The sequence below is a fragment of the Misgurnus anguillicaudatus genome, chromosome 21, assembly GCF_027580225.2.
Source record: "Misgurnus anguillicaudatus chromosome 21, ASM2758022v2, whole genome shotgun sequence".
NCBI lineage: Eukaryota > Metazoa > Chordata > Actinopteri > Cypriniformes > Cobitidae > Misgurnus > Misgurnus anguillicaudatus.
The window spans coordinates 34,774,154-34,787,402 of record NC_073357.2 but is presented as its reverse complement, the minus strand read 5'-3'; the positions used below and the strand labels follow the sequence as shown (position 1 = coordinate 34,787,402).

Sequence of the window (13,249 nt, the reverse complement as noted above, 5' to 3'; positions counted from 1 at the left end):
ATGCGGAGCCGCGCGGAAAGTTACAAAAAATGCCGTGCACAGCGCCACGCGAAATGGGGTCTCGCGCACCCAACGCGCGCGACCACCCACTCCGCGTTGACGTCATTTTTACCGCGCGCACCAACGCGCTCGTGCGGAAGCGGCGAGCATAAACAAGGCTTTACTCTCTCTCTATCTCTCATCTCTACAATGTCATGAACCTGCGCGAATGCGCATTCTTGAGGTCCTGAGTGAGACGCGGAGCTGCGTACCGATGTAGATTAACTGAGCACATGGTGACAAAAACGATCGATGTGTTGTTTAAATGAGCGGTAAAAACCCGGTTTTGTCGTGGGTGTGCACCACATGCATGAGTGTGAAGCCTGTAAATGAAAACACGTAATTATTAGCATCTCGTCAGTTCACACGCACCAGCGCAGTGCGTACACTGGCGCGGAGCAGAGCGAGACGGCCCTGTCCCAATTTAAGCCCTGCATATGTATCAGAGTCCTGATCGGGGGGTAATGTCTGATTCCGTTCGAGTCTGAAACCACGTGATTGGGCCCGATTTCCGATCACGTGATCGGATCGGGACATCCCTAGTTTATACTTCTTAATAAAAGGCCTTGACATTTAAGAACTTACAAATTGTTGGACAAACGTTTTGTGAAATTTGTTTATAGGAAAGGTTTCGTACAGAAAATAATGCCAAAGTATCTTATTTGGACTTAGTTGTCTCCGTTTTCCTAAACTGCTAATTTGTATGGGCAGTTGCCCCATCTTAACAAAAATTTGTATATTGAAAATGTTTTTAAACTATATAGGTTTTATAGATTAAAGTGACACATGTTATAAATGTATTGTTATTTTTATAGTACATAATGCCTTGGCCAAAAAATGACCCAAACATTTTCATAAGTATTGTCATAAGTGTGTTCCCTAAGAATCGAATCCATTGGAACCTTGCCATTGCTTTTGCAATGCTTTACCAATCATTTTACAGGAAAACTGGACTTGGAGTAAAGTGGACACTGGGAAGCTGTTAGACAAACAGACAGACACTGCCTCATACACACACCCACACACTGGATACAAGTGAAGACTCAAAGGAAAGAGGTTTAGACAAAAACGAGGGAGTGCACGCACATGCACGGGCATAAACAATCACAGCCATTCAACCGGTTACACATGTTAATTCAACATACAGGCCTGTTGTCTTTTTTAAGCAGTAAACAAATGATGTAATGACGAATAGGCAATGTTTCTGTTGTTTGTAGGTCTAATCCAGAGCCATGTAACCGATGTTGCATCAGACCTACGTGAAACAATTACACTGGACTTATTTAAAGATACATATGGGGAAGATTATCCCATAGTCTATGTAGAGTGGCTTTGGCTAGAATTAGTACCATCTGAATGGTATTTGGTTTAGAAAGTCTGTTTCTGGAATAGGGTGGTGTGTTGTTCCACATCCTGCGGCTGAATCTGAGCTGACCCCAGCTTTCTAAATCAGGTGTTTTAATCTGAGGGTAGAAAAATAAAACCCTTGTGAGTCATTGTCTGCATTGCACCTGCTCGATTTTGCCAGATGTGTTCGCCTGCATTTTTATCCATCAGTTGGGTTACCGTGTTATGGGTGACTATAACTTGTGCTGTGCGTTTCTGTGTGTTGCAGAGACGCCACCTCCAGGCTATATTAGTGAGGATGGAGAGACTAGTGACCATCAGATGAACCGCAGCATGGACACAGGTGATTCTGCATACACTGCAGCCACAGAATTATTGAACAGCATTTTTGATTCTGATTGGTTGACACACGTTTTAAGAATGTATACATTTTTTTAAACTGTATAGCTATGGAGTTGATTCAGGTTTGTTGACATTCCAGTTGGATGTAACTTAGTCACATTCTCTCAAAATTTCTACGAAGTTTCAAGAAAACAGAATTAATTATGACAAGTCTAAGCTGGGAATACAAAAAGTAGTCATAAAGTTACGCGTTTGGCGATATATAGTAACGTAAAAGTTGTAGACATTGTTTTTGTCCTGTGCACATTTATTCATCATAGCTTTTTCTTTGCAGGTTCTCCAAACCTTTCACCGAACCCTGTGTCTCCTGCCCACAGTAATTTAGGTAATTTTTACTGTCTATAAACTTTTTATAAGTAATTTAATATGTTGGCAGTTAATGCGAGAACCAGATCTTATTTAGGACCGATTCCATGTATTAAAAATGAACGATTTTCATGTGATCTGCATTAGCCCACTGATGCAGCTGGAACACACTAAAATATTATTGGGATCGACATCCCAAAAATTAAATAAAATCAGAATTGTCGAATCTTGTCTATAGTTGACTGATAGTCGAATCATCTATGTGTGCGTGCATGGGTTGGGAGGGGGACCAGACCAGGTAGTTAACAAATGGGTAACTTTTATTATCTTTCAAAAGTAGCACACAGAAACAACTTTCTAATAAAGTGACCAAAATGGTCTTTTAAGTTATGAACGAAGACGAAACTGATGATGCATTTTTATCTTTAAGTTAAAATCAAAGGCAGGATAAACATTCGTTAAATGATTCCTCATAACATTTTAAAGCCATGATGTACAAAACATTACACAAATATATAACAAAAACATTTTCAATAACTGAACCTAAAAAAATAACAAATGTGATCCTGCCGGCTACAGTTCAGCAATCTTATTTAATTTTAAGATTTGGGGTTATGGCCCAAAAAACGACAATGTCAATAATTGATAATTTGTGATTTGTTGCTGTAAATTATAAAAACTAAGCTTTATATACAATTCCTTAAACGTTAGTTTATAATAAGAAAAAAACTGAAATTAATTAAATTTATAGACACTACACTTCATTATTTTGCACAAAATATCTGCTTGCTTGCTTTGAATTTGATTATCTCTGTATTGACTTTAGGTACAGAAATACCTGAAGATTCTTATATCATTTGTTTCAGAAATTTATTTTCTATCATTTCAAAGTGAACACCGACCATAATATTAAATCAAAAGAGAGACAATCGTGTCAGGCATATATAGGTTCTTATATTTGTGTGTCATCAAACAGCTAATGAAAGTAAAGTCAGAATTTCCAACTTTGTCTTTTTTTTAACTGCAGAAACAAAGAGACAACTGCTTTGCAAGGTTTATTAACCTGGAAATCTCTTCACATAAGGAGGTGTAGTTCTGTCACAGGGTTGTTGGATTTATTCACGCACTTTAAAAGTATTTATTGAAAGCTACCTTTTCGCATATTATTTGGATAGCATTATCATAATAGGCTGTATATAAATATATATGGAAGTAAGTTGTTATATATGAAATCAGATCATGTGCACTCTTATTATACAGCCAAAATTAAATCCTCATTTCATAACACATCTGCGACGATTCGACTGTGAGATTGGTAGTCAAATCAGGCTTCTCCTATTGAAGCATTGAATCTTTGAAAATTCGGGGTCACCCCTAAATAAAGTGAATGAATATATGTGACCCTGCCTGTGAAATCAAGTTTAATTGAGAATAGGGGCATCAAGGTTGGATTTTAGTCATTGATTTGAATGGATGTCATGGTCTTACTCAAGTCAGTATTAAAGATATCAAGGTTATGTTGTCACAGAATGTTCTTTACATTATGTTTAATGATTTTGTGTAGAAAACACAATCACAAACATGACTTTAGCTGGGTTTTCCACCGGCAGGGTCACACATAACTGAATTTTGCTTGCAGTCTGTACTGATTTTGATGGGTGTGAAAGATATGGCACCGCCAAACAATAATACAGACAAGCAAAATACAACATGACCAGTAGATGAAAACTGTTACGGGTGAAGCAATTACATAATTGCCTAAAGCCTCAATACAGCTGTCCATTTGTGATCATTTCTGTGTGTTTTCAGCTTTATGTTTAGGCACCAAATACAGTGATATATCAGAGATTTTAAAATTGATAAGTTGACTTGTCCTTTAGCTATTCGTTTTTTTTTTTTACTAACAACATAACTCCAACAATTATATGTGTTTTACTTTATATTATTTAGTTTAGTTTTGAATGTTCAATATTTACCATGCAGCTGCTTCACAGAAAGTTATAAAACATTTCAAAACTTCAATGTAAAATCTCTTAATCGCCAAATAATCACAATTAGAATATGAAGGTGAATAATAGATTTTTGTCATAATTGTGCCCTCCTAACTTGAATGAGCCTGTTGTTTCTAATAAAGTATCTGATCATTCAGAATCTGATCTCTAACAAAATGTATTTTGTTTTACAAGAATGCAGTTATTTCAGCTTTTTGCTTAAAATTTTGTATTTTTTAAGAAACCTACCCATATTTAAAAGGTTATAAAAAGAGAACAAATGAAGATAGGATGAAACGTTTTTTCCCCCTTTTGTTTGTTTGTTTATTGTTTGTTTGAAGCAGATGGTCTGTTCTTTCATTTGATATATTTGTATGTTTATATATTTATAGATAAAAATGTTCCTGGAAGGCATTTTGTGAAAATCACAAAAATGCTGGCAGGCAACTGTTTTAAAAAAGGCTGCGGGGAATAAACTAGTTTATTTAACAATATCAGAACCAAACTCTTTGTACTCCAATAATAACTAACTGCTACGAGTGCATTCATGTTTTGCTTGCGTGCTCATTTAAGAGTGTGTATGTGTATTTCTAGAAATGTGTTTTCAGTCTGTCTTGGGGGAAATGGATTGTTGAATAGATTGTTTGTATGTCACCAAAACAACTCGGAAAATCCACCCACACTAAACACTGAGAACAACATCATGTCAGTTACCATCTTAGTAAGGGAGGAGACCGACAGTTCCCTGTGTATCAGATTGTCTCTTTGCAGACACAGCCCAGATCCCAAAGTGATTTTTTCTTTTGCACGGCAGTTGCGTGCGTGTCAGAGAGGAGGGCTTGTGCTGTAAGCCTGTAATTTTCTGTAGGTTTTAGTCCAAGTGTTGACGGTATTTCCACTTTTTACTTTATTTCTGGGAACTGCCGTTTGCTATTGACATCACAGTGTCGTCAGTTCCCTGCCCTCATGCTCTCTGTTTCTTTAGGTATTCTCTATCCCCACCCATTTGTTTGTTTTCCTTTTCCAGACTTTTCCTCTACTCCGTATTGCTTTTCCACTGTCTCTTGACGTGTATGTCTGTGCCTGTGGGATTCTCACCTTTCATTGTTCTATTTTCTCTTTATCTCAGATCTCCAGCCAGTGACATACTGTGAACCAGCGTTCTGGTGCTCTATCTCATATTATGAGCTGAACCAGAGAGTCGGCGAGACTTTCCATGCCTCGCAGCCTTCTTTAACAGTGGACGGCTTTACAGACCCATCCAACTCTGAGCGCTTCTGCCTGGGCCTGCTATCCAACGTTAACCGCAACGCCGCTGTGGAGCTCACGCGCAGACACATCGGTACACACATCTGCCTCAATCACTCATTTGTTAGACAACATTAGAGAAAGGTCATGCTGTTTTCTGCCTTTCATCTCAGACCAAACAATACAGTACATGTGAACTTTGTACTGTAGCTTTAAGTGAGTATTTCCATGTTTATAGCTCCTAAATGGATTTCAAGCAAATGATTTAGGTGTCAAATATTTATTTAAATAGTTTATACAAACTTTCTTTAAGGCCATCTTTATTTGAAACAATAAATTGCAAGTCATACTGCTTTGTTTTCAGATATCGCTAAACGCTACGTCGACTTAGAAAGATGATTAGATGAACGATGACATGCAAAAAGACTATGGATCATATTCAAACGTGCCACAAAAGCTTACATGCACTTTTTAGCTAAAGACAGTCACATTTGTTAAATACTAATGAAATGACTAAAGTGACATTTGTGAAAATAAGGCATTTCTTTTACTGACTAATAACCTTTTCATTGGTGTTAAAGTGACTTAAACTTAAAGCGTCCATAACACACGCTGTTTCTTCGTATCTGATGTTAATCTGGAGTACCTATAGAGTAGCATTACATCCTTCATATCCCCGAAGAGTCTTTAGTTTTATCAGATTTATAAAAGACAGATTAGCTTTACAGATTTTTTCCGATAACGTATGAATAAATTCGGAAGGAGGAGTTACGAAATGCGGGAGGAGCGAGTCACGAGTCAACACTTTATACAACACTGACTGGATAACTTACGATTCACTACATGTTTGTGTCGTTTATATAATATGCACTTATGTGCCTATTTCCAGCATAACACAGAAGTCTTACTTACCGCATGCAACTCATGACCCAGTTGAGACTTTTCAATGAAATCCAGTGTTAAACACACACGCAAAACTCTGCTGCTACCCGGGATAAACAAACTATTTCCATTGTTTCCATAATGCTGGCTTACTTCTCCTACATCCAAAAACACACTTCTTTCATGCCGTTGTTGAGTCTTGATATAAAACAAAGCTGTCGCGTGAAGTGATGCCTGTGACTTAGAGTCCTCGGTTCTCGCTCTCCCACTGATTGACGTGGGGCCGACAATTTGCTTATCAAAGTTTTGCAGCATTTAAAGAAATGCGGTTTTTCATTGTATTAAATAGCTTTGCAGTGCATCGCGTTACACTGTCAGTCACGAAGTGCCATTAGATACTGTCTCGTTTATATAGGCGCTGCAGCTCCCCCTTGTGTTTTTTAGAGAGAAATGCAATCATTGTGGTGATCTGAAATCATCACGATGAGGTCAAACAATCGCAATGAGATGATTATTAAATTATTTAAATACAGCCCTAGTAACACGTCCACCTGCTATTTTGACACTTTGCATTTGTTTAGCATGAGGAAACCAACTCTTAAGTTGTGTTAATAAGTCAGAATGCATGAAATACCTTACAGTTTGATCAAAAAATGCTCATCTACAAGAAAACATATTAGACGCACTTAGAGTGTTTTGCATCTGAATTCTTGAGGTCAAACTTGTATTATTATTTTTTAAGCTTACTGTTGCGAATTACACACAAATTATTTATTTACCTAACTAATGAAGTTACAGATAGCAGTTTTAAAAGATTACATTTTTCATGGCTTTTTGCAGGCCGGGGTGTGCGCTTGTACTACATTGGTGGTGAGGTGTTTGCGGAGTGTCTAAGCGACAGCGCCATCTTTGTTCAGAGTCCCAACTGTAACCAGCGTTACGGCTGGCATCCTGCTACCGTCTGCAAGATTCCACCAGGTAAGAGAGCAAGACAGACCATCAGTAAATACTTCTGATCAGACCCTGCTTTCTCATATTCAGCTAAATGCAGTTTACTCATTATGTTGAACTTCTTTGTGTTCACCCAGGCTGTAATCTGAAGATCTTTAACAATCAGGAGTTTGCAGCTCTCTTGGCCCAGTCTGTGAATCAGGGCTTCGAGGCCGTGTACCAGCTCACCCGCATGTGCACCATTCGCATGAGCTTTGTGAAGGGCTGGGGAGCGGAGTACAGGTAACTACAGCAACCACCTCACATCCTCTGTATCTCTCATCTCGCTCGCAGCTTTCGGAATGTGGCCTTGTGTCGACTCGTTCAAAGAGTTTTGCATCGCTTGTGAAGTGGTGTTAAACCAAAACCACAGAAGCCAAAATGCTTTCTGTTAAAAGCTGATCGAGACAGATGTTGAGACTTCATGAATACAGACAGAATCTTGTTTCTTGTGTTTGGCTTACCTTTCTTTGCATTTACATGGCTTGTTATGTCTTTGATTTGAATAAACAAATGGATAAAGACAATAACAGTAATTTGAACAAAAACTGAGCTGAGGCTTTTACTGCTGTGTACAACAAGTGTCTGAGTGTCAGATTATCTTACAGTAACTTTTTTAATTGTTACATGAGGAGAAATGCATCTATACATATCCGCTTGTTAAGTCTGACATCAGGGATTGTTTACGAGTCCAACTGATCTCAAATGGCATAGGTAAATAGCAAAAAATTATGCTAATACTACCAAAAACACTCTGCAGTGTGTGTTTAATTTTTTTGCTTAAATGTGTGATTTGAATAGTTCTCATAAACGGCTGTTTTTTCTTCCGATTCACGATTTTAAATTTCCTTTGGTGTGTAAGTGTGTATTAGTACGTTAACGATGTGCAAAAGGTTCAAACCCCAAAGTAAACGATGATGCGAGTTATCGTCTCCAATGTAAATCTCTTTTCTTGGATTACAACAAACACACAAGGTGTTTCTCAATGTCAAGGACACTTCCTTGGCAGGACTGGTCTTTTCAAGTCACTTCAGAGGCTAGGCGAGGCTCCTCTTTAGCATTCGGAAAACACTTAAATGGAACAGGCTAGCAAGTGCACTTCATTGCATCATTACGTCAGTAAAAAGGTGTGCTTTTTGCGCTGTGCGCATAGGATTGTGGATGATTTGAGAGCTTGAACGATACACATATGCATCCTTTCCTGTGTATGGAATATTTTTCGAATGAATGACTCAGTCCTTGGTTGAAATTCCGAGGATCTTCGACATTGGAACAGTCCTTAAACGGATGTCGATGTAGCATCCTTGAAATTCTGGCTTCCGAGGATCCTTTCTTGACATTGAGAAACACCTACAAATTGTAGTCAACAGTTAACTTCCTGGGATTGGTGATGTAGACAAGACCGACATTATCATAATTTCTCCCGCTTTCACTCACAGCCTGTAAATTAACTCCTGTTAGGATTGCATTGTGAGCGAATCTTTCAAACATGGTAAGGAGCGTCACATTTACGGCTGACGTCAGAGGTATTCTGGCCAATCACAACGTACAGATTAGCTGGCCAATCAGGGACACAGAGCTTTTCAAAGCGATGAGTTTTGTACAAATTCATTGTGTTTCAGGAAGACAGAAATATCAGGAGCTACTAAAATGTACGTTAGGTGGAAAACAATGTGTTTTTTGAACCATAAACCATGCAAACATTGTATTATACCAAATACACAAAATAACATTGTTTTTTAGCAATGAAATAGGTGCACTTTAAATAATATCCTCTATTGAAATGACTGGAGGCTCGGACCCAGAAACAGTATTCCTTACGACTTGACTTAACAAGCGGATCGCCGCCGACAGGATCTGATTGGCTAAGGTGTCTGGCACTCTCTAGTGAAGAGCTCTGACGTAACATGACAACCTGGTTTCCACCAGCTCAGTGTGTCCGTCATATAAACTGTTAAGTCTGTGCCGGTAAATCACGCCACACCAAACAAACACACATATGGTATCCTTCAAAAGTAAGAGTTTCCTGTTCTCCCTGTCCCTTCTGTTCTTGTAAGTAACTTCATTGTCTGAGTCCAAGGAATCAGGTCCCTAATCAGAAGCAGTTGTGGGTTTTGACCAGGGACATCCACAGAGAAAGAGGGAGGGAGATTGGTGCGAGAGAGTGGGACTGTGGTTTCCAGACAGAGACACAATCTGAGCTGGATCAGGTTTCAGCAGACAACCTCTTTTTCTCCCCCCCTCCATGACCAGTTTTCTTTCTCTAAGTGCTTAAACAAACTCCCTATTGCCACAATTGAGCAGTTTATTAGATTGTGCCGTTTATTTTTATCTCAGTAAACATCCCAATCCAGTCAGAAAACTTGACGTAGGATGATGTAATCTTTGTTGCCTGACATTCAAAACCTGACATTTAAATATGGTAATCTGAATACAGTAACCTGAATGGAAGAGGTAAACCCTTTGTTTTTGTATAAGTCTTCCTGTTTCACTTCCTCACTCGGTCCCACTTCTCTTTTTCAACTACTCTTAATCATTTTTCCTCTGTGGTCTGCGTTTAAGCTATATTTCAGAATGAGCACAGGCTCCTAAACAGTCTTTTCCTAGCTGAAAGAAATCTATGTCAAAGTTTTAATAGAAAAAGCAACTATATACAGGCGGGCAGGCAGGCACGTCATTGTTGGATAAAGCCGTAGTGAATATATATCAAATGCATAGCAGCCATCATTTACTGCCTAAGTGTGAGTCTCCATGTGCAGAAGTGACTATAACTCAAGCAGGACTGAAACTTGCACATGTGTGTGTGTGGGAGGAAAGATTTGTAGGGCTCACGGCGAAACGTGAAAGTGTGAGGTGTCAAGAACCAGACTAGGCTGGATCACGTGTGTACACACTCACGCGAGGGGACCGAGACCACTCGGTGTGTAAGCATTGTGGAATGTAAATGTGTTTGGCAGTATGTGTTGTCCCAAAGCAGATCTGAACAGGGAACAACAGAGCAGGGTTTACACACACATACTGAGTTATTATGCGCAGGCAGACCAGCATTGCCCTGACCTCTTTAGTCAGTCATACGCACTAAAGGGCATTAACGGACACACTATGGAATCTCTAAAAGAAATCAATGCTTCGAATATTGCATGGTTAGAAAAAAACATTCATGTGTATTTTATCGATGATGCTGCCCCCAAAAAGTACTAGGGTGTCTTATTTCGTGAAATAATTGTATCAGCCACAATGGCTCAAAATAGTGTAGATCTACAGAAAGAAAGGTTTATGTTTATTTTATTTCTTGACTTTTACTTACCTCACTATTTGCCTTTATCTTGTCTTTATCAGGCGGCAAACCGTGACTAGCACCCCCTGCTGGATTGAACTGCACCTGAACGGTCCTTTGCAGTGGCTGGATAAAGTGCTCACTCAGATGGGATCCCCTTCAATTCGATGTTCCAGTGTGTCATAGGAAAAACTCTTCTTGTACAAACACAGCATGTACAAACCAAGAAATCTGGAAACAAGGTTGAAGACCTGTAGACCCGCCAGCAATGGGTTCACACAGGTTTCCTTCACAGACCCGGTAGCACTTTCACATTTGTCTCACTTTGGAGGAGTGTATTATCAATTTGTATATACATTTTTTTTTTTTTGTAAAATATTGCCACTTATATTTTGTTACATAGCATGTTTATGTAAGATCTCTCCTTTCTCTTTTTTTATTATGCTGTTATGTTATGCACATGTTTACCATAACTAGGGTTGCTTGATTATTTTTAGAAACCTGAAAAGTGTTTTTTTTTGTAAAATGAAGATATGAAGTTTTCAAAATATCAGTTAAACACTTTTTAATCGTATTTGTTTGTTGAACAAAATTATGGAAACTTGGCCCAGGTCGTGTATGTCATGTAGTGCATATCAGTATGACTCGGTGCATGAAAAGAAACATGATGTGTTTGATTCCCCCGTGTTTTAGAGCCTTCAGAGTCACTGTTTTTTTTTTTTTTTGAGAAGTGTGTTCAAACACTGACTAACAGAAATACTGTTACTGGCAACTAAGCAGGTTTTCGTACCGACATTAGCTAAAAACACCTTTTGCAATTCACTGCACAGAATACTATATAGCAGACTTGTTCACATACACACAATTGTTTACCTGTATGTAAAAGTTTCGTCTGTGCGTCTGGAAATTATATGTTAAATTTCTTAACATGAAAGTGGCTTTTTTCGCTGTTCAGGTGTTAAAGCTGGACTTATGCTAACCACGCATAAGTTATGTAAACTCTGCCAGCCGTCTCTTGCGTGTTTGTCTTTATTGTATATATCTGCTCAAGTATTGATTTCAGTCTATAGTGAAACAGTCATCAATTACGACAAACAGTGTGGGTTTGTGCTTTTTACAGTGAATGAATATGAATTACTATTGTGTTTCAGCATTAAGCTCTTTCTTTGTTTATCCCCCAATGTCTGGTTGAGAAGCTCTTTAAAGTCTGAAAAAATTGAAAAATTTTGTTTTAACACTTTAGGAAAGCAATGTAATTTTTTATTTTGGTTGATTTAGAAAAACCTTAAATGGGCATTACATCATTTTGTGTACTGTAAAGTCCACCTTTTCTGTTTGTATGCATTTTCTCTTTCTATAGATATTATGCTCAAGGTTTTTTTCAAAGTTGAGACTGGCTCATACACAGTAATCTTTGTGTAGATCTCGCGCATTTTCCTTAAGTTCTCCAGAAATGACACTGAATGAGTGTGCCTTTGCCACAAAAGTATGTAATCTGTACATAGTATATAAGAGAATTATACACAGGCAGAAATCTGGACCACTCAGGGTTGTGATCCTTTCTCAGCTGAACTTGTAAATATGTCTGATAAATCGAAAATGCATGCCTATTTTCAGAAACTCATGCCATTTGTACTGTAGACTCTATTTTGCTACCAAATATTTTTTCAGAAGTGGGCTGGGAAAGTAAACGCTCTTACCTCCATGTTTGTAACCGCGGACGCAGTAACTGCTGGCAGGTCCTTGTAAGGTTATTCCTTTATTTTTGTACATCGGATTCTTAAGACATCGGGAAGAGCTTTAAGAAGGGAAACGTTTGGCTACAATGGGCTTTGTGAAATTCGATCTTGTACAGTACTTTAGTTAGTTTTGTTTGATGTATTTGCAACGAGGTTTAAGCTCTTTGCATGCCTTTTTGAAATCTAGATGTTTCGGATGTGTTATAAAGGAATCATGAAGTGTGCATACTTAACAGACACTAGAAACGATGTAGGACATCTGTTTGCATACATGTCTAACGTGTTGTGTGATTTAGATATTCAGACTTTAATAAAGTCAGTGTTCATGACTAGGATTCCTCAACTTTATAGCATTTTCGTGTCATCTGGCAAAGACAAAATAGAAGGTACTGATATTATTCAGGAAATGATGTCCAAATAAGCAAACATTGAACTGTTTTCTTTAAGAGGAAAATCTTATTTCACTTTCTCAACAAATTGTTGAATATATTTTAAGTAATGTGCATTTATTGTGCTTGTGTTAACCTCTCACATACAGTGACTTTGTGGCTTAGTGGTGATTGTTGTGCTTGACATTTGTTAGATTTCTTCTTTGTCCAAGTATGTAATCTTTATTATTTCTCTCCATCCTTAAAGTTTGCCAGGAGAAAAAAATCATTGTTTTGTTGAATTTGTAATAAATATATACATGAAAAAACTGTGCTTTGACTGTGCCAATTTTTTCCAGTTATATAAAGATCTTGACAATGGTGTAAATACAGTTTGGTTTAACCCATTATGTGCATTGCTAGGATACAGGTAACGCAACCCTGACTGTGACCTAGCCCACGCGTTTTTCCTCAGTGAAATATGAAAGCCCTCTTTGTTCAGTGGACCCTGAGGGCAGGGAGGCACTGCAATACGTCTTAAATGCACATATACAGTACTGTACACTCATACAACTGTTTGTTTGTTACTATAACACATAAAAGAGTAGAGAAACTTGCAAGAAGTCCAGGTGTGTGGTGACTTCACTTGGATCACCTGGT

General features: G+C 38.2%; 1 protein-coding gene across 1 annotated transcript in view; it reads left to right on the top strand.

Annotated features, from left to right (window-relative positions):
- The window catches only part of smad3a (SMAD family member 3a), a 44,895-nt gene extending 31,975 nt beyond the window's left edge, over positions 1–12,920 (top strand). Inside the window, exons 4-9 of the mRNA XM_055204416.2 lie at positions 1,655–1,729; positions 2,063–2,113; positions 5,215–5,427; positions 7,056–7,193; positions 7,304–7,448; positions 10,545–12,920. Coding sequence (XP_055060391.1) covers positions 1,655–1,729; positions 2,063–2,113; positions 5,215–5,427; positions 7,056–7,193; positions 7,304–7,448; positions 10,545–10,668 — 746 coding nt within the window. The 3' untranslated portion in view covers positions 10,669–12,920. The remainder of the gene's footprint in view (positions 1–1,654; positions 1,730–2,062; positions 2,114–5,214; positions 5,428–7,055; positions 7,194–7,303; positions 7,449–10,544) is intronic.
- The last annotated feature ends 329 nt before the right edge of the window (positions 12,921–13,249 follow it).